We start from the raw sequence: 25,417 nt of genomic DNA, 5'->3' as shown, positions 1-25,417 counted from the left end.
GCTAATTTGGTAGTCTTGGCAGTTGGGCTGAAGTTCTCATAATGTAAGTCTCCCAAATTTGGGGTAGTTTCATGCACCCAAATTTGTTGAGGTTAGGAACGTTTTTTAGAGCTGCTGAAGATTCTTTGAATAATCTTTCGTATTTAAACTTGCTGCGATGAATTATTTTTGTTTTCTTCCAACGAATTTTATGGTGGGTATCTATCTGCCAGCCCAGAGCGGCTGTACTGGTGAAACCGGATGTAGTCTTGGTGGGATTCGTTGGAAGAAAACAAAAACAATTCATCGCAGCAAGTTTAAATACGAAAGATTATTCAAAGAATCTTCAGCAGCTCTAAAAAAACGTTCCTAACCTCAACAAATTTGGGTGACTTACATTATGAGAACTTCAGCCCAACTGCCAAGACTACCAAATTAGCCTGCAAGAGGGCACCATTAGGACTTTAGGAACAATATTAGTTTCTTGCTTTCTTCCTCATCTGCTTTGTGTTAGTGCCTGCATGCACATACCATATCTTTATGTTCCTGAAGATGGCAATGTGATGTTGTCGAAATATAGAAGTTATTCATTAAAGTTACCTTTAATTAATATACTTTATATGCGTTGTTAATTCCGTAAACTAATTACCAGTTATGTCTGACCAACGTATAAGCCTTGCTATTAGAACCTTATACATATCATTCCTGTCGCAAAGAGATTTCTGAATTAGTAACTTTTTTTTAATTCATTCAACATGAGGCGCACAGTTCATTGTTACAAGATAACACATAGCTTGTCTCACAACCTTGGTTTTTATTACATGGGTTCAGACATCTTATATCTCACTTGCCTCCTTAAATTTACATACATAATTATTAAATTCTGTGTATGGCATTTTAGTGAGTTGCTAATTAATTTTATGTTTTTCATTGGTGGTGTGAAAAACTAGTCCAGATTTATATGTACTCATTTTTTCTTCATATTTGGTTGATTTCTCCTGACTGTCCCATCCATCCACAATTATAAAAAAGTTTATATACTCCTGGTCTCTTCATAGGCAGATGACGTTTGCAATCTTAACATCATTGATACTCTTTTGTAATAACTTTTAAGTTATATTGTTGTAGATTTTGGCTGATGTTAGTAAGGAAACTGCCCCTTTGTAGTTATCCGGTTGTAATTAACAAAACATGTTTAGCCACAGAAATTTTATCCCTTCATGGAGAGTTTATTATGACTTTTTGCAAATTTGAAAAGCTGCATATTAAAAAGAAGTAATTTCTCAACAGACTGAATTTTCTAAGATATGCAGAGAATGATTTAATCCCTAAGTTTCAGAAAATGATGAATCATTTTAGAACTAAAAATTAAAACATCCAATATTATTTACAAAAGAGCTTCATTAATGCTTCTATGAGAGAGAAGAATATCTAAAACCTACTTTGTTTTAGCAGAAATAAAAAACTACATGGGTATCATTTAAGTTTAGCACAAAGCCTTCCAAAAGATATGGAATTTAGTAGACAGACTAACCCAATTAAAGTAGGAAACTTAGCTGTTAACAGAAGATCACATTACAAAAAAAAATGCATTAATTTGAGTAAATTTAATCAACAAACAAAAGCGTATTTAATCTTTCCTCAGATATACTCTGTTCAGGAGAGGATATTAGAGGACCATATCTATTTTGGCGATCAATATCTCCAAAATAGATACGGCATATATAAACGTATACTGAATTTCAAGAGATTTAGCTCACATCATCTGCATAACGGCAGCAATTCTATTTCATTCAAAACAAAACTAAAAATATCACCAATGTTGAATACAATGCATTGAAAGACCTTTGGGGGGGGGGTAAATATTTCTAATATTAAAGGCAACAAAGGAAATTCAGCTAATTTTGGGTTCAAATGAGTATACAAACAAGATGAACAAACTACTTAATGATCTCAACACATACAGACAATTAGATAATGATCCAACTTGAACTATTCATAATATAAGAGATCTCTGTAACTGATCCAAAGAGAAAAAATGAATTCAAAAGATCTGGTTATCTCACGTATTCTCCAACATAATACCTTTGTAAATATCAATACATTCTAGTAGCTCCACATGTAACAAAAACAATTATATATATATAACTTAGTCTCACAGATATCCGAGTTACCTTGGATGTAAAAAGCTTGTTCAGTAATGTTCCAAGAAAAGGAAAATCTCAGAAGACATCTTTCCACCTGATACTGTTAAAGACACTTTCTTCAAATTGCAGGACTGTTATTTTGAAGACTTGGCCATGGGCCCAACTGTTCTCCACACTTAGCTAATTTATACATGGAAAGGGAACAAACAGATACTGAGAGAGATCAGCAACTAATATTATGGGTAAGATATAAGATATATGAATAATGAAAACATTTGGTCAGGCTCATAAGACAAACCCTCCATAACTTCACTGAGTTGCCAAAAGTATAAACCACAAAATCCAATTCACATTAGAAAAGACAGATCCATTTCCTTACCTAGACGATTAAATTCACATCTCACAGCAATCTTACTTTCGAAGTTCAATACAGGCCGGTATCAACATGTAAGTTCCCACCACCACCCAGTACAGAAGAGAGGCATCATCAAAACTCTCAAAGAAAGTGCTATTACAATATCTAGTAATTATTATAAAGAAAAAGAAAACTTATATGAAAGCAATTCTCTAAAAAATTGGTTGAAACATTAAAACTATCTAGTGTCTTGAATGAACCATTTCATGCTCCAAGACAACCAGATGACTACAAAGGTGAGGTTTCCTTACCTCACATCAGAAATGTTACACACAAAACAATAAAGATTTTACAACAATAACTTAAAATTTGCCTTCCATCTGCTATGAAAAATATCCATGATGTTTAGATTGCCAAAACACCACCATCTGCCTATGGAGAAACCAAAAGCATTAAATCTTTTGAAATTGCAGCATTTTTTATACTGGACAGTTTTTTTTTTTTTTTTTTTCTTATGGAGTTTTCTCCTTGTTGGGGCAAGTTGAGCCCCCTCATGGGGGATTAAGTATTTATGACTGCAGATCCGGTTTGCCTGCTTGCAGAATGAAAACCCCAGATAAACGGGGGGGGACCCTGCTGTCCACGCCCAAGTCCAGCTAACTTGGCTATGGCTGAGGAAAATCCTTAAGCTCCTCACGTCTCCGATGGGAATCGAACCTAGGACACTCCTTACCCAGGCATATGGTTGCAAAGCGCAAAGCCACTAGGCTAACCGTCGGACCATATACTGGACAGTGAAGAAATTTATCAAAAAGAACATAACAGATGTAAGTAGTAATGACAGCACAGTGGTAAAAAACACTTAACGGACATGCAATCAGGAATACATATCCATACTTGAAGTAGAAAAAGCCTGAAATGCAGAAAGGCAGCAGGGGTAGATGATATTAGACCAGAAATGCTCAAGTATGGAGGTATGAGTCTTACAGTGGCTGCACTGCATAGTTCAGAAGACCCTGGACAGAGGGATGAATTCTAGATGATTTGAATAGAACTCTCATAGTACCCTATACAAAAAGGGAAATAAAATAGAATGTGAGAATTACAGGGTATTTCCCTACTGAGTGTTCGTAATAAGATTTATGCAAGTATACTTGAGAAATGGTTGAGAAGGATTGTGGAAGGGAAGCTTGGTGAAGAACAAGGTGGATTCAGACCAAATAGAGGCTGTTAGGATCAGATTTTTACTTTATGACAAATAACTGAGAAATCATGGGAATATGACAAAGATCTGTATTTTAAGTTTTGTAGATCTAGAAAAGGCATATGAAAAGGTGCCAAGAGAAAAGCTATTCAAAACACTACAGTTATATGGTGTCAATGGGACATTATATCATGCAATACTTCATCTTTATTTAAGTTGTAAGTCAGCAGTTAGAACTGAAAAGAGTACAGGAATCACATTATGAAGGAAAGTGGTATTAAACCTGATATCAAAATTGGAGATGTTAATCTTTGCTTTATACAGATAATGTTATACTTTTAAATAAATTTGGTACAAGTCTGCAAGATTCTCTGACTAAATTGAATAACTGTTGTAATAGATATGGTATGAAGGTCAGTAATAACAAGAAAAAGACAATGAAAATAGGCAGAAGCGTTGAAAATATCAACTGCATCGTGAATGGAGAACCTATAGAATAAGTGAAATATTTCATCTATTTAGGCACGCTTTTTAGTGAAAATGGTAAATTAAATATGGAAACAGAGCAGAATCAACAAAGCCAGTCAACTGAATAAATTTTATATGGAATAAGAGAGAAATTAGTCAAAACACTAAATTAGCTGTATACATTCTCGTAGATAGGCTTATATGTTGGTTATGCATTTCTAAATAACTTAGGGAATTGAAACAACGTAGATCCGAATATAAATTAAATAATACTTTAATAGATATTTCCGATATTTCGGCAATATCTCATTGCCATTTTCTAAAGGAACTTACAAAAGGCAGGAGCACAACAGGCCCTAACAATATAGTAACTGGAAATGAAGATATCTTTCTCCTAGAAGTCCTGATGGTGCCCTCTGGCGGGCTAAGTAGGCATTCTTGGCCGTTGGGCTGAAGGTCTGCTGATGTATGCCTCCCAAATTTGGGGCAGTCGCATACAACCAAATTTGTTGAGGTTTGGAGAGTTTCTTAGGGCAGAGGCTGATTCCATAAATAATCTTTCGAATTTATATTTGCTCCGGTGTATTATTTTTGCTTTCTTCCACCGTATTCTGTGGCGAGTATCCAGAGCATGGTCTGCAAGACCAGAATGGCTATATTTGTAAAACCGGATGTAGTTCTTGTGTTCAGAAATTCTGATATTCGCTGTCCTGCCTGTTTGGCCAAAGTACGACAGTTTACAACTGCAAGGGACCTGGTATACACCAGGTAGGTCTAGGGGAAGTGGTTGGTCTTTGGTAGAGCGGATAAGGGATGCCAATTTTCTGTAAGGCCTGTAACAGGAGGTGAGGTCATGTTTTTTTAGAATTTTGGTAATTTTTTCTGAGGTGCCTCGGATATAGGGAATGATGATGGATTTAGAGTAATCTTTTTTGTGGAGGGGGGCTGTGGTTTGTAGGTTTTAATATTTTTTGGATTTTTGGGGGTGGGTAGCCATTGGCTGAGAAAGTGTTTAGGATGTGATTTAGTTCAGTGTTAAGGGCTATGTCGTTAGAACAGATTAGTTTAGCCCTGTTGTATAGTGTTTTTACCACTCCATATTGTTGTGAGGGGGGGGGGGTGAGATTGTTGGTGGATGTATCTGCCTGTATGGGTGGATTTTCTGTAAACTGAGAAAACCAAAGTTCCATCAGGCTGGCGGGTGACTAGTGTGTCTAGGAAGGGGAGGCAGTTGTTTTCCTCTTTTTCCAGGGTGAACTTGATTCTGGCGTGTTGGTTGTTTAAGTGTGTGAGGAAGGAGAGGAGTGTTTCAGAGCCATGTGGCCAAATAGCGAACACATCATCAACGTAGCGAAGCCATATGGTTGGTTTTTGTGGGGCAGAGGCTAAGGCTTTTTCCTCAAAGGTCTCCATTAAGAAATTGGCTAAGGGTGGGGAGAGTGGTGAGCCCATGGCTGTCCCCTCTATTTGTTTGTAGAATTTTCCCTGCCAAACGAAATAGCCTGAGTTCATTGTGAACTGAAATAGGGCTGAGATATCGGGAGAAAATTTAGCTTGGATTAGCTTTAAAGTTTCCTTGAGTGGGACATTGGTGAATAAGGAGGAGACGTCGAAGCTGACCATTATGTTGGAGTGTAAGGTTTTCTATGCTGGCTTTGAAGTGGGCTGAGTTTTTTATGTGTGATGGTGTGTTGCCAGTATAGTGTGTGAGCTCCTTGGCCAAATATTTAGCTAATTTGTATGTGGGGGAATCAATGCCATCCACTATGGGACGTAATGGCACATTTTCTTTATGTATTTTTGGGAGTCCGTAAATACGGGGGGGTATAGAGTTAAACGGTTTTAATCTGCTTAACGGTTTTAATAGCTGTATACAAGAAAGTGTTCAAATTATGTCCCATAGTGGATGGCATTGATTCCCCCACATGGTCTTATGGATCTTAGAGCTGGGTTAGAAATAAAACACTTGAACAAAGACTAGAGACCACGGATATGAGAGTCAAGAAAGATTAGGGGTGTGAAGAGAGGGCATCAATGAAAATATCATATTAAAAACGAGGATATTAGGAAAGAACTTGACATTGTTAGCATCCAGGAGTGTGTTAGCAGAGCTAACACACTCCTGGATGGACAAGTGTTCTCTGCCAGGTTGGCAGGAAAAACACCTAGAGGAAGACCAAGATATAGGTGTATTGATACAGTAAAAATTGCCTTAAAAGACAGAAATATAAGATCAGATTGATTTAGAGGTAAATTGTTGAGAGGAAGTTAGTAATGAGTTAGAAAGTTCTTCATGTAGTACTATCATAATATCCTGTACACCCTTGAGGGTACATGTCAGGAATTTGATGATGAGGTCACCATTACAAACAGTAAACATTCAAATAATCACAAATGCAAACTAAATTTCCTGGCAAATGATAAATCAGACAAAAGAAATGTTAGGAAATTGTACATCAATGACAGAATACAATGGATTGGCAGAATCATACGTAAAGAAAAAGCACATACATAATAAACTGCAAATACAAACAATAATGGGAGGCATAAGAAAGAACTAAGAGGGAAACAAATTTTAAAAATGAATATTCAGAATTAATATTTATATTTTAAAATGTTACATTAACTTAAATTAATGTAACTTACATGAAATCTTCATGATAAACTAAATATGTGTGCTTACCATTAAAATCAAAATTTTAAATAAGAAAGTTAGAATTTTTTTACCTTAATGGATAACGAATCTTTCAAACACAAAATGAGCTGTTGTTTAAACAAATTTCATAACTTTTACTTAAACTTCGAATTAAAGAAATACCATGCATTTTGTAATATTTCTTTAATTTACAGTTCTAATTTACAGAAATTCAATGATGTAGATTTGTCATAAATTGACTGTTCTAAGAGAACAGTCAATTTATGACAAATCTACATCATTGGATTTCTGTCCAATTAGGAAGCTGACATTCACCAGGTGTGTTAATCGTCTTCCACCCCAGGCTGACCTGTGTCTCCTTGTTATTTGGAGGTGACTATATATAAAATTTAATGAGAGCTGAAGTTTTCAGGTTATTTTTTTGATTTAAATGATATAGATTGTACATATTTAGGTAATTGACAATTTAAACCAATGTAACATTTCAAAATTCTCATAATTGTATACATTTCTACATTTGTCACTTGGTGTATTTTTTACGTATGGTTCCTGCTGCTGCTTTCCATTGTCAATGTAACTTCCCACCACTTTTGCCACCTTTGTCTCCCACTTTTTTTTTCAATTCCCTACAGTTTCCTTCTGTTTCTCACAATGTTGTCTTTCCTGCCATTCTTTGTTTCAAGGGATACAGTGGAGCGGTCTGTATTTTTTACTCTGAATTCACTATAGTGAACATTGTGTTATAATAAACCATCTCTAGTCCCTAGGGGGTTTGCTACAGCAACATCTACTGTTCATCAGCAAGGTCAACAGACTAAAGGTTAGATAACTTAGAAACCCTTTTCTAGAAATTAAATATTATACTTTAGGCTCCCAATAAGCATGGTGATGATCACACTAGTTCATGAATGTCTTGCCATCTAGGGACATTCATACAATGCCTCAGTAGGATGTGAAACCAATGTCTATATGTTGGGGAGAGAGAATAGAAGTGTTATCCACTTAGCCAACCAGGCCTGATTTTTAATTAAAATATGGATTACATGTACACAGCTTTTTATTTTAAAAAATATTCCTAGTGGATGTGTATAGAAACTGAGGGAATATGTCCCTTTTAACAATGTACTTATAAAAGAAGTCCCACTGTGTCTCAGATGATAGCTCTGCTCCCCCCCCCCCCCAATTCCTAGTGCCTTATACTGCTTTGACTAGTGTAAGGTCCATCACCAATATGTTTCATTTAAAGGAACTTTTCTACAGTAACTGCAGAGCAGCACTGGAGGATCTTCCAGCCTGACCCTCCATCTGTTGCAAAGCATCAACATTAAAATACAGAGATGCAATTTTTCAGGCATTTGAAGATAAGGTATCTCAACAATAATACTTTAGAAATCTGACCCAAAAGTCACATACAAACTTGTCAAACTCATCAGTAATTGCTACCCTATAAAATGAATTGAAAGGAACAATGTAATGACACTACTAATCAGATATAAAAAACTGACTTGTCATTCATTAACCCTTGATCAGAGCAATCATGCCTTTCTATATTAATCAAAAATTTGGAAACATTTCTGCTGAGAAACTATTTTTGTGAAAAGAATGAACTGCTTAACTATTAATGTTTGAAATTTGAGCTCAATCTGACCAATGTATTTGAGCCTATTAACAATTACTTGACTAGGTATATTTTATATATATATATATATCACGGTTTTTAATGCATGCACTCATATACAGTAGCATATAAATCACAACAACACTCAAAGTTGGATCTAAGAACTGTTGTGAATCTGAATGTTCACATAATCCTCTCTCTCTCATTCAGTGTAATTTTTCAAATATATATATATATATATTTTTTTTTTTTGTGTGTGTGTGTGCTCCTGATAATGCATCGATAAATATTGTCAATTTTGAAACTTGTATTACATGATTTATCAGGTGAAATTTTTATTTATTATGTGGGTTTCATATCAAAGTTCTTCCTCACAAAAACTTTGATATGAAACCCACATAAAAAAACAACAACTAATCTCTTTCTCACATGAGAACAAATTCTCTGTAGTGCAGATTTATCTTAGGTTATAATAACATTTGATAATCCTTCAAAACCTAAGTATGCTAAATATACTGTTACTTATGAAAAGAAAACAACTGCTAGTTAGAGGAGTGGATATGCAAAAGCTTTTACACTTCCTTCAATCTTCTGTATATTTGTTACATATATATATTTCCCACCTGGTTCACTTGTTATGTCATATTTTTGTCTGTAGATATGTACTATAAATGTCACTAATCATATCAAAATAGATCAGGAAACCAGTACAGCTATTTTTATGAAAAATACTTAATATCGCAGAAATATAATTAACATAACAGCATTACTTTTTATATATTAAATCAATCACTCATAATACTTACCAACTGATCTCCATTACAGACTTGTTTTAAATTTTTTGAATCCACGACAAGCAAATTGCAGAGGGCATGAAGAGTATCAAAAAGGGTATTCAACAAAGGGCTTCGGAACTCTTTGGCACATTTGCGGTATTCATCCACATCACATATTACTACCATTGCCCCTGGCAAAATGAAAATTTGCATCCCATTTAAACTGGTTCTGAGAAAGACAGTCATTTCAAGCAACATATTATCCCATAAGATAATCCCTCCTTGATATTACAAATCTTAAAACTCATTTCACTGAGTTTTAAGTTTTCATATTACAAATCTTAAAACTCAGTGAAATGCAAATTATTTATCTAAACGTTTTTTTCAAAGAACAACCAATTATAACATATGTAGGCATAAAAGGTACTGTCAACTAGCTCATGAATGGGACTGTCTTGCAAGCAATGGGCATAGTGAAACTGCCTTAAAAGTTACAGATACCAAGAAATTATATACTTGGTTTAATCCTTTATCCAAGTGTAAGCAAACAAAGTTTGCACTGAAGTATTTTCACGACTGAGGCAACTCATATATAGAAGCTAATGACTTCACATCACTTGCCTTAATAGGGTCATAGCAGAAGCATTCACATCACGATCCCTGTCGGCTTGTTTACAAGCTGCGAATTCTGCTACCAGCGATCTACAGTATAGCATAGTGCAATACAGTCTTCTATAGTTTCTACAGTTTTATAGTGCGACTAACATCTTTATCAGAGACACAATGACTAAAACTCAACGGCCCCTTAATGGAACCAACCCTGACAATAATCTCACACAATACAGAAGGCCTCTCCTCTGTAAAAGAAGATCTTATTGCAAAAATGTGATATTTTATGTTTACAGGAGACACACACACACACAAAGGACCTCAACAAGTCAGACCTAAAATTGCTGGAATGAAGCTCATAAAAGAAATATCACATGAAAAGTATGGAAGTGCTATCTTCACTCGGCAGGAGCTCCAGGTTACAGGATGCCTAATCACAAACCAAAATAACATAGAAATCCTTGGAATAGATCTGGATAACATCAATGTTTTCTCAGTATATAAACCACCTAGTGTAACCTTTGCTTTTGAAATGTACTTGACACAGGAAATCTGCTATTATTATAGGCGACTTGAACAGTCATAGCACACAGTGGGGTTATAGTGAAACAAATGAGGATGGAGAGTTAGTTAAACAGTGGGCTGAAAGTAATCAAATGAATCTTATACACGATCTTAAACAGTCATCATCATCATTTAACAGTGGAAGATGGAAAAGCGGTTATAACCCAGACCTTGGATTTGTTAGTAATGAATAGCTAATCTGCACTAAACAGGTACTTACACCAATTCCAAGTTCACAACATAGACCAATAATGCTGCAAGTTTTCCCACCAGTCTGACTTAAGGAGATCTCACTTAGAAGACACTTTAATTTTAAAAAAAGCTAACTGGGAACAGTTCTCAAGAGAATTAGACATAAACCTGACCAACATTTCACCCAGACCAGAAAATTATGGAAAGTTCATCAAAACTATTAGACAGTCTGCTACCAGGCACACCCAAGAGGTTTTAGAATTGCATTCCACGTTTTACAGAGCACAACATGGAAATATATGAAAGATATTGTGACCTATATGATAAAGATCCATTTTCATCAGAAACAATTGATGCAGGAGAGGAACTTATAGCAGCACTGTCTGAAAAAAGAAGTCAACAATGGCAGAGAAAATTAAAAGCTTAGATATGAAACACAGTAGCAGGAAAGCCTGGCTCTTACTCAAAAAATTATCTGGTGACCCCACAACAGCAGCAACCGAAGTTAATATAAATGCAAACCAAATTGCAACTCAGCTATCTCTGAATGGTAAACCAAGTACCGAAGGAAAAATACCTAAAGATTATATTAAAAAAATTAGGGATTCAGAAAATAATCTCTTTGAAGCACATTTACTAAAGAGGAACTAGAAAATGCCTTAAAACCAGGAAAAGCTGCTGGTATAGATGATATCAGAAACGAGATATTAGGAATCTGGGAGAAAAGGCAACAGAGTGGTTGTTAGAATTTTTCAACTTTTTGTTTGAAATTTGCTAAAATACCCAGCATATGGAGGCAAACGAAAGTAATACCTATCCTGAAACTGGGTAAACCTGCTGAGGATCCAAAGAGCTACAGGCCTACAGCTCTCCTATGCACAACCTATGTATGAGAGGTTAATCGTGAACAGACTAGTTCAGAAATAGAGAAAGAGCAGGCAGGATTTAGACCAGGAAGATCATGCACTGGATAAGTATTAAACTTAACACAGTTTATTGAGGACGGCTTTGAAAGGGGGTTAGCAACAGGAGCTATTTATAGATTTGACAGCAGCATATGACACTAAATCTCAGAAAGCTTATAGTCAAAATTTACAGCATGACAAACAGCTATCAGTTAGTGGAGATATTTAGATCGCTGTTGTTCAGCAGGAGATTCTTTGTTGATTTTCAAGGAAAAAAAGAGCAGATGGCATATCCAGAAAAATGGTCTACCTCAGGGAAGTGTGCTATCTCCCCTCCTCTTCAATATATATATACTAATGACCAACCTATAAACCCACGGTCAAGAACCTTCTTATATACAAATGACCGGGCAATAGCTTATTAAGCAAAATCCTTTTGATGACATTGAAAAGCAGCTCACACAAGAGCTAGAACCCTTACAGTTTACTATAAGGAAAACCAACTGAAACCAAATCCCAGTAAAACCCAAATGTGTCTTTTCCATCTCAATAATAAGAAGGTGAGGAGAGAGTTGAATATAGAATGGAAAGGTGTAAAACTGGTCAATTATCCAAATCCGACTTACCTAGGTGTTATCTAGATAGGACCCTAAATTATAAGTCACACATAGAAAAGACAGCAGCTAAAACTCAAACACATAATAATGTACTGCACATCTCTGCACTGCTTTTCGACAGCTGAGTATGCTAGCCCTGTTTGGGAAAGATCATCACATGTCAAAATTATTGATACTTAATGAAACATGTCGGCACATTACCGGCTGCCTTAAGCCGACAAAAATTGATCATCTATGCTCACTGTCTGGTATTGCACCTCCTCACATCAGAAGAACTACACAGAGTAGATATGAGCAAAAACAACTAAATGATGAATGGCATCCTTTGTATGGACATGTTGCAGTACATAAGAGGCTAAATAAGATCAAGGAAAAGTTTTATTCACTCAGTGGAGCTATTGGTTGATTCCATAAAAAGCTACAAGGTAAACAATGTGGCAAGAACAATCTCCAGAGGCTCTGAACTTAAACGAATCTCTTCCTTCCGGCATATACCTTGACTGGCAAAGATGGAAGACATTGAATAGACTTCGTTCTGGAATGGGTAGATCAAAGCAAAATATGGCCAGATGGGGCTACACAGACAATGACAGCTGCTCATGTGGTGAAACACAAACCATGGATCATCTTCTGCAATGCTGCTTAATAAACATTAATAATATATGTACCCAAGAAGATTTAATGCAGTGTAATGAAACAGCTTTAAAGTATATTAGTCACTGGATGAGTGAAATTTGACATTTTATGTTTTTACTTAATATTTCATGCAAGTAGCATTTTTGTCTTTTAATGTCTATTTCTTTAAATGTATGGGTTTAATCATTAATATGTATGCTCTTACATTTTCTGTAGTTCGCACATGAAATAAATAAATAAATAACTTGCCTTAATATCCATAATGCAAAGTACATATCCTTACGGATACGTATAATGCTATTACGTTATGAGAAGGATCACTACCCAGATTGGTTTCGACCTTTATTGATCTCTTTATAGGTCTCTTCAGTGGAAGCCAGACCCAGAGGTGATACTAAGGTTGATGTAATGCAGAGGTCATATTTTCATATACGAGTTGCCAAAAAGGTGTCACACCTTATTATTAAATTACTCTGGATTAGAGAAAGTTGTTGGAAGTTTTTTCACTTGGTTATATAAGAAATTATATACTTGGTTTAATCCTTCATCCAAGTGTAAGCAAACAAAGTTTGCACCTGATTAGCTTCTATATACGAGTTGCCCCAGTCCTGAAAATACTTCAGGCACAAACTGTTTGCTTATACTTGGATAAAGGATTAAATCAAGTATATAATTTCTTGGTATCTTTAATTTATAATATAACCAAGTGAAAAAACTTCCAACAGCCTTAAAAGTTACAAAATCATAATATGGTCTTCTGAACTAATATTCAAATTATACAAAATCCTAAGCTTTGTATTCCAATGTAACTATAAATGAAAACTAAATGAACTGTACTTTTCATTTTGCATTATTCATCATCACATATTACACCTCTGTAAATATTAAAATTTGCATTCCATTTAAAGTGGTTCAAACTAAAAAAAGATATTCATTTCAGTTAACATATTATTACTACCCATAAGAAAGCTGGTCGGAAATTCAATTCCCATCTATGAAGTGAGGAACCTTTATCTGGTCTCTTTTGACTAAAGGTGAGTTAGCTGGTCTCATACGGAGGTAAAGGGTTTTTTCTCCCAGAAACTGGCTTTTCATCCCTGAGAACAGGCAAACCATCCCTATGAACACACAAGGATTTACAGTCAAAAATACATACTTAGAAGTCCCTAATTGGAGGACACGGCCTCAACTGGTCCTAAGGGACGGATGAGGAAAATGGAGGAGGGGGGGGGGGGGACCCACACACAAAAACAACAATCATAATGGTTATTCAACAACATCCTTCTGAACTGTTTAGCACATCTGCAATATTCAATATTATTTTTGATTTCAGTCATTTCATGAAATGTAAGGTGCGCTATATCTATTTGTTGGATTATGTTGATAAATTATGGGTTTTTATGGCAGACAGAATGAAGGTGATTGGAATGTAACCTTGATGGGCAGTAATGCATCAGTGGCTGAAGGTGATAACAGCAAAAAAGCAATGAGAAGAATGAATGCTCATGTGATAGCAGAGGGGAATACTGTAAAAGAGCAGTGAATGAGTAGTAAGAAAGTTATTAAAAAAATGATTTGCTGAACAAAGCAATGATGCAAGCAATACAAATGTAGCAAAAGTCAGAAGCAGTGAATGAAGTAAGACAGGAGATGATGCAAAAGATGGTGGAATGGTAAAGAAAATGGCACAAAAGATAGGAACACAAGTGAGGATAATAGAAAAGAATTGTTAAGGTTGAGAAATCAATTGAAGCATGTGTAGAGTGAGATAGGACATTTAGAAAAGAAACTGGTAGTTAGAGACAAGAAGAAAGGTAGCAGATGAGTCAGAGATAAATGATTACAGTGTAAAGTAGTGTAATTCTGTATGGGGACTCCATAGTGAAATGGAGCAGGTGTCAAAACATATGTCTGAGAGGAGCTAACAATAGGAAGCATGACTGAGGCTTAGGAGAGGAAAACAAATGCAGAGGAGTTGATTGTGCTGGTTGCAACAAATGACTTGTGAGGAAGTAGTGAATGATTTGCAAGTATTGCTAGACAGTGAAGAGAAAAAACACAGATAGGGAGTATTGTGTGTTAGCAAGGTATGAGAAAGCTGAAGAGAAGGGAAATGATTACAAATGACAAGATAGCTAGAATGTGTAGAGCTAGAAAGAAGAGAGGACTTGAATTTGTGGATGTATAGGATAAATTTAAAGATAGGAGAGAGAGCTATTTACTACTGATAGTCTGCATCTGAGTGAGAGTGAAAGTGTGAAGCTGGATGGATTGTTGATGAGAGGAGAATGTGTGGCCAGTCAAAGAAACTAAAACTAGAACAGTGGAACTGTAAGAAACTGGTGTGAGATAAGGGCCAAAGGAAGACACAATAGGAATGCAGAGATGACCTCAAAGGACCAACAGAGTCAAATTACTTGAATGAGATAAACAATTGTGGGAAGAAAACAAGGGGAAGCTACTGTGCTTATACACCAATGCAACAAGTATTAGGAATAAAGGTGCAGAGTTTATGGCCTTACAGTTAGCCAGCCCAAAAATCACCAGTATCAGTGAGACATGGTTAACAGAGAATGAGCTTACGGAAATAAAATGTACACGTTATTGTATTTTTTGTAAAGACAGCGAGGTATTATTAATAATTTCAGAACAGTTATGTCCTCTCGATGTGGAACTTGAAGAGATCAATGATGATAGTGGCTTTGAGGCCATTTGGGGATGAAGTTAGCACATATTTTAGCTATTCAGTGGATGTTGCTACAGACTGGGGAATGCAGAGGGAAATAATTCTGAAATGTTCAGAATCGTCTCCCTCTTATAATGAGTGACTAACTATAGAAACAATGACTGGAAGCAGGAAATGCCATGTATGAGTAAGGAGATTAAATTTCTTGAGCAACTCAGAGAAATTATTTTATGTAGCATGCAGTTGAAGAAAAATGTGAGACTTGAGTGTTAGATTGAATATCATCTCATAATACAGCAGTGATAAAAGATGCTGCCAGTTAAGGAGAGTGATCATGTTGTTTTGATGCAGAGAGAGTGGCTAGCCAGGTATATAGGCTTCATGGAACAAGAGATGTGTGTGTGTGTGTGTGAAATTATAAAGCAAGGAGGACTATGATAAATTAAGGAAACATTGGCGATGTGCAGTAGCTCGAAGTTGAAAGGAAGAGAAATCAATAGTGCCGTGGAATTTGGTCCAGAATCAATTATGGTAATATTAGATGGTATGCCTATGGAGTGAAATGGAGGAATCATGGAATTATGCAGAGACTTCTGAGAAAGAAAACAATAGCATGAGGAGTATACAGTGCAAGCTACGAAGTGACAAGTGTAGTAAGGAAAGGGTCACTGAATCAGTCGATATAGTGGAGTTACTGAGCATGCACTTTGCAAAAGCATATCATCCAGGTGGTGACATTGAAAAAATGAAGGAACCATTAGTTTATACGGGAATAGTGATGAATGAAGTGGAGGTGACTAGTCTATTACAGAACCTTATTGTGAACACATCTGTGGGATTGGATGGTATACCGGCATGGGTCTTGCGTGAGGTGGCTAAAGAATGATCAGTGCCCTTGACCATGTTGTTTAATCTGAGTCTCAGGTCTGGTTTAGTCCCGAAGGTGTGGAAAGAGAGGAAAATAGTTTCACTGCATAAAGGAGGATCCAAGACTACGGTTGCAAATTACCGACCGATCAGGAGTCATTGTCAAGGTCTTAGAGAAAGTAGTCAAGGGAAAAATACAGGAATGGATTTATGAAAACGAGATACTGTACAGGGGACAGCATGGCTTTGTAAAGGGTAGATCATGCTTCAGTAACTTGCTCAAGTTTTATAACAAGGTGACGGCTGAACTGGATAAGGGAAATGGGTTTACAGTGATACTGCTGGACCTGGCAAAGGCGTTTGACAGGATACCACATGGAATACTAATCCGTAAACTACAACATATGGGAATGGATATAGGATTGGTGAGATGGATAGGTGGTTGGTTGATGGAGAGATATCAAAGAGTAGTTTATTCAAGGGTAGAGTCCTAAAGACGGCCTGTGACTAGTGGTGTGCCGCAGGGTTCTGTTCTTGGACCACTGCTGTTTCATCTGTTCATTAACGATATAGGGAAGGATCTAAGTGGAACAATTCATTTGTTCGCTGATGATGCAAAGTTGGGTAGGGAAATAGCGAATGCAGAAGATGTCAAAGTCTTGCAGGATGACTTAGATAGATTGGAGTTCTGGACTAAGGAGAATGGATGTCAATTTAATGTGACAAAATGTAAGGTTATGCATTTTGGGGTGAAAAGATTAGCAGCAGTATACCACATTGGTGGAACTGTACTCCAAGAGATTGATGAGGCCAGGGACTTGGGAGTGTTGGTGGATAGGGAGATGAAGTTTAGGGGGCACATTGCAAAAGTAGCTAAATCAGCTCATCAACTCACTTGGTTGTTGAAAAATACCTTGACGAGCAGAGACAAGCAAGTTATTGTACCTCTGTACCAAGCCTTGATAAGACCTCATCTCGACTACTGTGCCCAGATTTGGTCACCTCGGTTCCTTCTTGATGGGGAGGAGGTGGAGAGGATCCAGAGGCGAGTGACTAAGATGATAACAGGTCTATGGAATGAACCATATGAGAACAGGTTGAAGATTTGTGGGTTGCAGAAACTAGTTGATAGGCAGAAAAGGGGAGATATGATTGAGACATTCAAATTGCTAAAGGGATTCTATAGGATTAATTCAGAGGATATTTTTGAGATCAGGACTGGTGGTGGGAGAACTAGGGGACACCTATGGAAGCTGGGCAAGAGTGTGGTTAGCAGGGGTGTTAGAGCTGGGTTCTTTACTTTTAGAGTGGTAAATGAGTGGAATAAGCTGCCAGAGTCTGTTGTGGGTGCTATGACGGTGAACGAGTTCAAGACAAGGTATGATAGATACTGTGAGAATGTAATCGCATAGTTGTATGGACATGATGTTTAGGGCCTCCCTCGATGAGTCTAAGGACTCCTGGAGTCGCCTGAAATAATAATAATAAAAAAATAATAATAAGGAAAGAAAAATTTGCATATGAAAAGAGATTGGCTGAAGCAGTAAGGCAAAACTTTAGAGAATTCTATATCTTTCTTATCTATAGTATTAAAAAGGGTGAATATGGAAGACTGAATTTAGATGCTGGAGATGGAACACAAGTCGCATCTACTGAAGATGTGGTACAAACATTCAATGAGTATTTCATGTAGAGGGGGGGACTAAGAGTAGTGTTGAATAGCAATAGGAAGGAGGATAAAAAACACTACAGTTCAAGAATGGGAAGTTGAACAACCAAAGTCAAGGACTTTTGCATATTCCCTTAATATACATGGTAATATCACATCCGGTCTCACAGCCTTTAGAGTATTAAGTTTTGCATATTCCCTTAATATACATGGTGATATCACATCTGGTCTCACAGCCTTTAGAATATTAAGTAACCATGATATTAATAATGTTGTGGGGCCGAATATAATGTCACCATGTATATTAAGGAAATATGCAAAAGAGGTAGCAGTGCCCTTGACTTGGTTGTTCAACAGAAGTCTGGCAACAGGAACAGGCCTGGAAGAGTGAAAAGTAGAAAAAAATACTGCTACTGCATAAGGGAAAATCCAAATCAGTAGTGTCAAACCATAGGCTAGTGTATATCAAGTGTACTGGTGAAGGCACTAGAGAGACTGGTTAGAGACAAAATTAATGAGAATGGAAATCTTTCAAGAGAGCAGCATGGATTTGTTAAAGGGAAGTCATGCTTTAGTAACTTGGTTACATTTTATAATAGGGTGACTGACCAGCGTATTGGATGGGGGGAAATGCTTACATGGTGATTTATTTGGATTCTGCTAAAGCATTTGATTGAGTACTGCATGGTAAACTGCTGTTGAAATCAGGCAAGATGGATAGTCATTTGGTAGCTTAGTTACAATGCTGGTTGACTAATTGGAACCAACAAGTTGTATATGGAGGTGCAGTGTCCCAAAAATGGAAGGTAACAAACAGGGTGCAATAGATGTCAAGAGCAATGTCAGGAAGTTCTGACATTGTTGTGTTGTTATTACAAGAGGATTTGAATAGTTTGGTGATTTGGACTAAAGAATAGGGATATCATTTCAACATTGCTAAGTGTGAAGTTATGCATGTTGACCAGAGAAGAGAAAATAGAATGAGGTTTTCCACATTGAAGGAACTCTACTTCAGCTGGAAGCAGAATCTGGGCATCTTGATGGATAGGGAACTGAAGTTCAGTGGATACATTGCAAAATGTTGTAAGAGTTACCCAAAAAACTGCTGCTATAATTAAAAGAATGCTGTCATGTATGGATAAGAAGGTGATGTTTCCACTCTATAATGTGCTAATTACACCTCATTTGGATTTCAGTGAATGATCTGGTCACCTGGCTATATTGGTGATAGGGAAACATTGGAGAGAGAGAGAGAGTGTGTGCAGAGGAAAATAACTAGGACTGTCTCAGGACTCTGGAATACTGAGTATGAGGAAATGTGATCTTCAGAGCTTGGCAGATAAGAGGAGTGATATGATTAAGACATAAACTGGTGAGAGAAGCCTACTGGAAGATGCAAGGAAATTATTGCATAGGATAATGTGTGATGCAGGAACATGAGGACATTCCTGGAAAATGTACAAAGATTACATGAGCAAAGAGGTGAAAAAGACATTTTTTTTTTTTTTTTTGGTTTGGCAGGTGGTGAACGAATGGACTGCATTGCCAGAATGGGTAGTGAGTTGTCCAATATTGAATGTTTTCAAGGTAAAGTATGATGGTTATTGTGCTCTATGACTTCCTGCAATGAGTCTTTGAACTCTATGGAGGCTTGGAAGTAATACCGATAATATTTAAACAGATTTTTTTCTTGGTATCCACCTTGTCATAGGATCCTTCTTATATTCCCATGATTTCTTAATTATTTGCATTAAAACAAAATCTGATCCTGAAAATTCCTCTATAATTCTCACATTTATAGATACTATGAGAGTTCTATTCCAGTCATCTGGAATATGACCATCTAAATTAGTCAGTATAGCCACCATAAAACTTCTATACCTCCAGAAATGCTCAAGTATCTATTCCAGCTGCCTTCCCACATCTCTGGTTTTTGATGACTTTTTCTACCTTAAGTATTGATCAATCAGGAGCGAGTGAGTGTGTGTATACACATACTTCTGGTTGAATTCCTATTAACTATTTTCTACCACGGTTCTTTCACTTCTTGTTTCAGTTTTCATGTCCCCTTCAACTCTTATCTCTGATTCTTTTAAAATAACTCTTTCATCCATTTCTAAGTTTTTTCAGTAGTCACTAGAACATTTTGCACCTTCTGATATTCACTTCTATATTCTTACTACAGTCTTTTCATGACTTTTGTTTAGCTGCTTTTACATACTGTTTTATTTTCTTACATTTTCTCTATAGAATATATTGATCTGCCTGGTAGAAACTTTTGATATGCTTTCTTTTCCACAACTGCAACTTTTAACTTCTTTTTTTTCCACCGAGGTCTGACTTTTCTACCCTTGCACACAACCTCATCACATGCTTCCTCGAAAGGAAAAATGAAAGAGTTTGATTCTTGTCTTGAAATACTTTCATTTTTCTTTAATAATATTTGTATATTATTAAAGTCTACAGTTCATCTCTGAAAGCAGCTCAACTTTGATTATTTTTAAACTTTCTTGTATCCTTTTCTTTTTAGTATGATATTCAATTTTATCCTACTGAAACTATATGGTAATCACTTCCTATTTCAAATCCCCTGCACACTTGTGCCCAGCATGATGATATCGCCATCAATGATAACATAGTCAAACTTTTCTTATTCCTTGTCTTCTGTATAAATCTGTGCACACTTCTTTATGATGGAACATGGTATTAGTAATGACTAGTCCTTGACTTCATTCATTCATAAATATCTTCATTCTTTTCTCCAAATTTTCCCAAAACATTTTTCTATGTCTGGTATCCATTTTCTACTCTGCTATTAAGATCTCTAACAAGGATTAACTTTTCTTTGTGTCAGCTGTCTTTTCTAATGATGACTTGAAAAATTCCTTCACTTCTTTCTTAGTAGAACCTTCTGTGGGATCATAGACACACACACAGATAAGTCTCATTGTCCAGTTCCTCATTCTGATATTTGCCCACATCACTCTGCTTGATATTGCCTACCATTAAAGAAGCATATCCTTGTGTTTAGTGCTGAATACTATAGCTACTCTTTCCATTCCCTGAACATGACACCTTGTAATTGTTAGTTACAAACATCTCATCTGTTTTTGTCTTCTTTGTTTCAGTAACACCAATTATGTCAACATGGTACTTCTAGTTCTTGCAATTCCACTTCTCTTCCATCAATGTCTCTTATGTTGTGGAAAGTTTTTTTTTTTTTTTTGCTTGGGTTACATTGTATGTCATACTTGACAAGCAATTATATTCTTTTTTTTTTTTTTTAATCCTATACCCAAATATAAGCATATGACACAAAGTATCATCACAACTAGACTACTTGTACATAGAGGCTGTTAACCTCACATCAGTTGCCTTAGTACCCCATAATGCAAAAACTTCATGGGAAAGGGTCACTATCCAGACCATTTTCAACCTTTACTGAGTTAAATTTAACCATTACCTTGATGGACCTGCGATTTCAGTCAGGATTTCTCCATGACTGCAGGTCATAAAGAAATCAGCTATTCCTCTATTGAGCCTTTCTTCTCCATTTTCTTCCAACTTTCTTGATCATTGGGTCTTCCCACCTTAAGGTGGGTCTTCTAGGTTTCCTTTTGGTATCTCTTGGATACCAATTCATTACTCTGACTGTCCATCTGTTTTCTTTTCTCTCATTCTGGCAAGATGTCCTGCCCATCTACTTTTGCTGTTGTAGATTGCTTTTATTACATCTTTGAGTTCAGACTTCTTCCTGATTTCTGCATGTCTTACATGGTCTATTTTATTTATATTGCACGTTGAGTGTTATTAAGCTTTGTTCTTCTTTTAAAGTTTTTTTTTTAATTTAACCATAGTACACAACCAAAGTTAAACTAATTTAACCATAATATCTTCTTGAGTTTTGCTCTCACTGATGAGAACTCAAAAGTTGAACCAAATTTGAGTAGTGACTTTTCCCATAATGCTTTTATATTATGGGATAATGAGGCAACTGATATGAAGTCATAAGCCTCTATATACAAGCAGACTAGTCATGAAGATACCTCACACTTGTGTATAGGATTAAAGCAAGAATATAATTTCTTGTTAAGTAAAATACAAACCTCATATGTTGATAGTGTCAATAACGAATTCTGCTGATAGTAATCTGGAGTTTATTCTAGTAGCTGATTTTTCATTGTTTGTCCTTGTTCCTTAATAAAAACAGCAAAGGCCTTTGTTCATCTCGGCAATGTCATCATGTAGTGGAATATGTGAAGCTCCATTAGGCAATGCCTCACACATGAAATTCCATCATGCTGTACCATCACTTTGTATTTCAGTGTAACCCAATAAGAATACAATTTTGTCCACTAAATCCTGAAGTGTCAGTGTAGTTCTTGTTCTCTCGGTATCCACATAACTGCATCTACTAACCTGGTGCACTACAAGAAGGTTGAGACAAAGGAATATGTTCTCCATATTCCATAAAAGGTTACGTGAAGGCCTCCAAGTTATCTAGCTATGACACTTAGCAACCCCTTTTCATGAATATGTTATAATAGCTCTCTCTCTCTCTCAACAAATGCAATTTTTGGTTTTAAAACATCCATGTCATTTACACACACACACACACATTTATGACATGGTAAAAGGTATGATGCATGGAGATTCAATAATATTAAATAACTTACAATAGGTGAATATTGATTTTCCTATTGAAACAACTACTGACATTAGAGCCATTAAGGCACAATAGGACAAACTGAGATACATCTAATGCCATATAGCACAATATGTGAAGCTCCGTCAGATGATTCTGGAAATTAAGTCAAAAGTTCCCTCTATCCCTGTAGGAGGAATTATCCCCTACAACTAGCAGTAATTTTATCACATTTTGGGTACAATTCTATATGTAAGTACCCCAATAAAACTTCATCAATCCATGTATCCTTGGTGGTCTACTGTGAAATGTATACTGCATATCGATATATATGGGAGGTTATCTCAAGATGTGGTATCATCTAAAATTTTATTTAATCTGTTTCAAACATTTACTACAATCCCTAGTGCTTCATTTTTAGGTGTTCTGATCAGGTAGTAATAACAAAAATATTTTTGTTATATTCAGAGGAACTCATGGCAGTTGTTTATCTTTTGTCTGCCTCTGTCATAAAAATATTAAAGTCTACTCTTGTCCATTAATCAGAAAAACCATTAACAAACTCCTTGGAAAAAATTAAATTAACAATTCAAAATTGCAATACTTATATTGTTTAATCTTTTTACCAATGAATTCCACATTGAGATTGCATAGCTTTTCTATTATGCTTAAACTCCAGCTTAAAAAAAAAATTCAATGATCAAGCATCGAATAAGAATATCCTTTAAACAAAGGCAGACAAAAGATGAATCCTCATGAATTCTTTAGAACATAAAGGCAAAATGCTCTTATTATGCAACTGAAACATCTATAAAGCATTACTAGAAATCCTAACTAAATCCAAAATGAACAAATTAAATAAATTTTTAGATGATATTTAGACCTTGGGAAAAGAGCTATTATAGATAAGTTCTGTATGTTTCATTGAAGACCATTACATATTGTCAAAAGGTTATTTGAGATTTGCAATCCATCACATCTGATAGTATTACTGCCAGACCTACGTTAAAAATTGCAAAGTATTTATTAAAATTACTGCTATCTGTCACAAGAGATTACGCTTCCTATATAAAATATTTCTGACTTCACTTGCAAAAGTAAAAGATCTTCATTCACAGAAAACAAAATCATGACAAGTGTTGATGTAACATCTTTATCTTTTACTATACCACTTCATGATATTCCAAAACTTCCAGAAGAGCAGTTTTCTCCTAACACAGTAAGTTTTGAACTTTGTGTTCGATTCACATTTTTTATACAGGTAGTCCTCGACTTATGATGGGGTTCTGTTCCAACGTCTCTGTTGTAAGTTGATTCTGACGTAAGTCGAGGACTTTTTTAATTCTTGATTTGTTTGATTTCTGTTATAATATTTTCATAAATTAAGTTTCTATTTAACTTAAAATGGTTAAAAATGTACAAACTTATATAAACATTTATAAATTATTTATTAGCACATATACATATAAATACATAAATACAAAATTAAGAAAAAAATACATAAACACATATCAAAAATGGTGCACTTACTTTAATTTGAAATTCCTTTAAATATTAGTTAACATAAACATAGAAAACTTATTAATGGTGTCTTTAATTAAACAGACGTTAATTAAAGTAACCGTCACTCATTTGGACGATATGGTTATACTTTGCAATCGGGAATAGCTTTTTTAATCAGAAAATTGGTTAATACTGTCTGTTGGGTTTTTCTTCATATATTTTGCGATAACATCTGACTGCTTCTCGAATTTGCTTTTCAACTTTGGTGAAGCAATCAGTGTCATGATCCATATTTTCGAGTAGCTGAAGTCCTTGATTTAGTTTGGAAAATACTTCAGCTAATCCTTTTACAGTAAATGTTTTTAATGATTTCTCTTCTTCATCTTCCTCATTATTCCTTTCTTCTTCTACAACTCTTTCGTTTTGGAAAATCAAGTATTGATCAGTCAGTTCACCTTCTTCGTGATCTGCTAATTCTTCTATATCGGTAATACTGATTTCTACAGTTTTCTTGCAATTTCAACGATTTCTTCACTAATTTGTTCTAACATATTATGCTCATTGTACTCTTCGAGTGTCTCCTGCGGTAATAACTTCTTCCAAATTCCTCGCATACATTGTTCCGATACTTCCTTCCATGAAGTTCCAATGTTCTGGATACATTGGTTAATATCGTAATTTTTCCAAAAATTGCGTAAAGTTATAGTGTCGTTGTCCATTGCTGTAATTGCTTGAGAATCATAGCAGCAGCTATTGTGTATTGGTGATAGGCTTTGCTTGTCAACTAATGGCGATGCTTCGATGCATATACATATACAAAAGTAATGTGATATATGTATGTACATGCTGGCAGCAAAGTTAAATTAAAGAATTTTTAATAATAATTTTTGACTGTCGTAGGTCGGGTCGTCGTACGTCGAGGACTACCTGTATATGGAGAAAAAATGTTCCAAAACATCAAAGGAAATGCTGTGTGAAATACAAACTTACTAACTGTTTTATAAGATCCAAAGAACAAATATTTTCTGCCAACTTCCCTCAATTTCACTGGCACAGATTTGTGATTGACCAGCTAAAAAATTAACAATGTTCATCAATGCATAAAAGCCACTAATGAAAAAATAAAAATACTAATTCATTATTTCTTGAATGCTGGTTAAAAAACCAGCAAAATATTAATAAGTTTCAATAAATCAATTTTTTTTAATCTGTTGGTGTTGCTAATGCCATGAAGTGTTAGCGCAAATGTCAACTGCTCCTCGTAATCAACACTGACAGAAAACTAGGTAGGTAATATAAGTGTACACTCTCTTATTGGTAC

At 35.6% G+C, this 25,417-nt stretch overlaps 1 protein-coding gene across 1 annotated transcript in view; it reads right to left on the bottom strand.

Annotated features, from left to right (window-relative positions):
• Nucleotides 1-25,417, bottom strand: part of Sec10 (Exocyst complex component Sec10) — a 225,602-nt gene that overhangs the window by 2,363 nt on the left and 197,822 nt on the right. Inside the window, exon 16 of the mRNA XM_090400320.1 lies at nt 9,234-9,394. Within this exon, the coding sequence (XP_090256446.1) occupies nt 9,234-9,394 (161 nt within the window). The remainder of the gene's footprint in view (nt 1-9,233; nt 9,395-25,417) is intronic.

The sequence above is a fragment of the Typopeltis vanoorti genome, chromosome 11, assembly GCF_054136105.1.
Source record: "Typopeltis vanoorti isolate ZY-2024b chromosome 11, IOZ_Tvanoo_1.0, whole genome shotgun sequence".
NCBI lineage: Eukaryota > Metazoa > Arthropoda > Arachnida > Uropygi > Thelyphonidae > Typopeltis > Typopeltis vanoorti.
This window is presented reverse-complemented; position numbering and strand designations above follow the sequence as displayed.